Here is a 1,229-nt window from a genome sequence, read left to right on the forward strand (position 1 = left end):
AACCCAATATGTTGGGTCAAACCAGCCACCCAACCCAGTTGAGTTAAGCTAGCCCAGTGTTGGGTCAGTCCAAATTTGACCCAGCACTGGGTTAACCCACCATTTTTTTGTGTGTACCCACCCCAGCCATTCCCAGYCGGTCAACCAGCAACCGAAGCTGAGCTCTGGCACATTTGGTCAGCTGGTTTTACTGGCATATTCAATATTCAATGGCTGCTGGAAAAAAACAAGTGTTTTTTTGTTTACATATCATTCAGGAACCACTTGCTGCATTCTTGTTGGTTGTGCAGACAGCTCTACTAATGCTTTTCAAAGACGTGCAGTTGCATAATTGCACATCCGTTGAGTTGAGGGGGCGTGGTCAGCAGCAGTTTATTTGGATTTAAAGTGACAAGAGGCCCTAAAACAGCTTGTTCTGAAAGCAGCTCAAAATAGGCAGAACTGAGCAGAATAAAATCTTATTATTGTGCAAAAGATTTAATGAAGATGCTTCATATAGCCCATAAACCTATGCTAACTTGTTCAAGGAAGTATAATAGGTCATTTTTTAAGGTTTGTTCTTAATTAACATAATTAATTTATGAATAATTAATTTAAGAATAATTAATTTAAGAACACTTAATGTATCTCAAACAAACTGGGATTTCATCAAGTCTAACATGTCTGTATCACTCTCAGGTTCGTGCTTTAGCAGATCGCTACGGGTTGTCAGTTCACATGGATGGAGCGAGGGTGATGAACGCCGCCGTGGCCCTCGGCGTGCCTCCGTCCTCCATACTGCAGCACACACACACAGTCAGCGTCTGCCTCTCCAAGGTGGGTCGTGATGAAACCACGTAGATTTTCCCAGAGATGGAGTTGTGTGACGTTCCCAGGCTTTATTTGTCTCAGGGTTTGGGCTCGCCGGTGGGCACCATGCTGGCCGGACCTCGGGACTTCATATCCAGAGCAGTGCGCTGCCGTAAAGCCGTAGGCGGGGGGATGCGACAGACTGGTGTCCTTGCAGCAGCYGGAAAGCTGTCTTTGTTGGAGATGGTAGGACGGCTTGAGGATGATCACCACAATGCYAAAACCTTTGCTCTGGGTGAGTGGCTCACCATCCCGTATTTAAGAAAAAGATAAATTAATCTGGGTGTTGTTGTCCATCACCAACTGAGGGAGGTGGCCGTGCTGTAGATTAAATATGACTGGAGCTATGAGTGACGTGTACATGTAATGGATAAGAATGT

The 1,229-nt window shown here is 45.4% G+C and overlaps 1 protein-coding gene across 1 annotated transcript; it reads left to right on the forward strand.

Annotated features, from left to right (window-relative positions):
• Window positions 1–682: 682 nt before the first annotated feature.
• Window positions 683–1,137, forward strand: LOC103461600 (probable low-specificity L-threonine aldolase 2). The gene is made up of 2 exons (XM_008403864.2): window positions 683–816; window positions 892–1,137. Exons 1-2 carry the CDS (start codon window positions 718–720, stop codon window positions 1,120–1,122), a joined length of 330 nt encoding a protein of 109 aa, XP_008402086.2. The 5' UTR covers window positions 683–717; the 3' UTR covers window positions 1,123–1,137.
• Window positions 1,138–1,229: the final 92 nt, after the last annotated feature.

The sequence above is a fragment of the Poecilia reticulata genome, unplaced genomic scaffold, assembly GCF_000633615.1.
Source record: "Poecilia reticulata strain Guanapo unplaced genomic scaffold, Guppy_female_1.0+MT scaffold_2668, whole genome shotgun sequence".
Classification (NCBI taxonomy): Eukaryota; Metazoa; Chordata; class Actinopteri; order Cyprinodontiformes; family Poeciliidae; genus Poecilia; species Poecilia reticulata.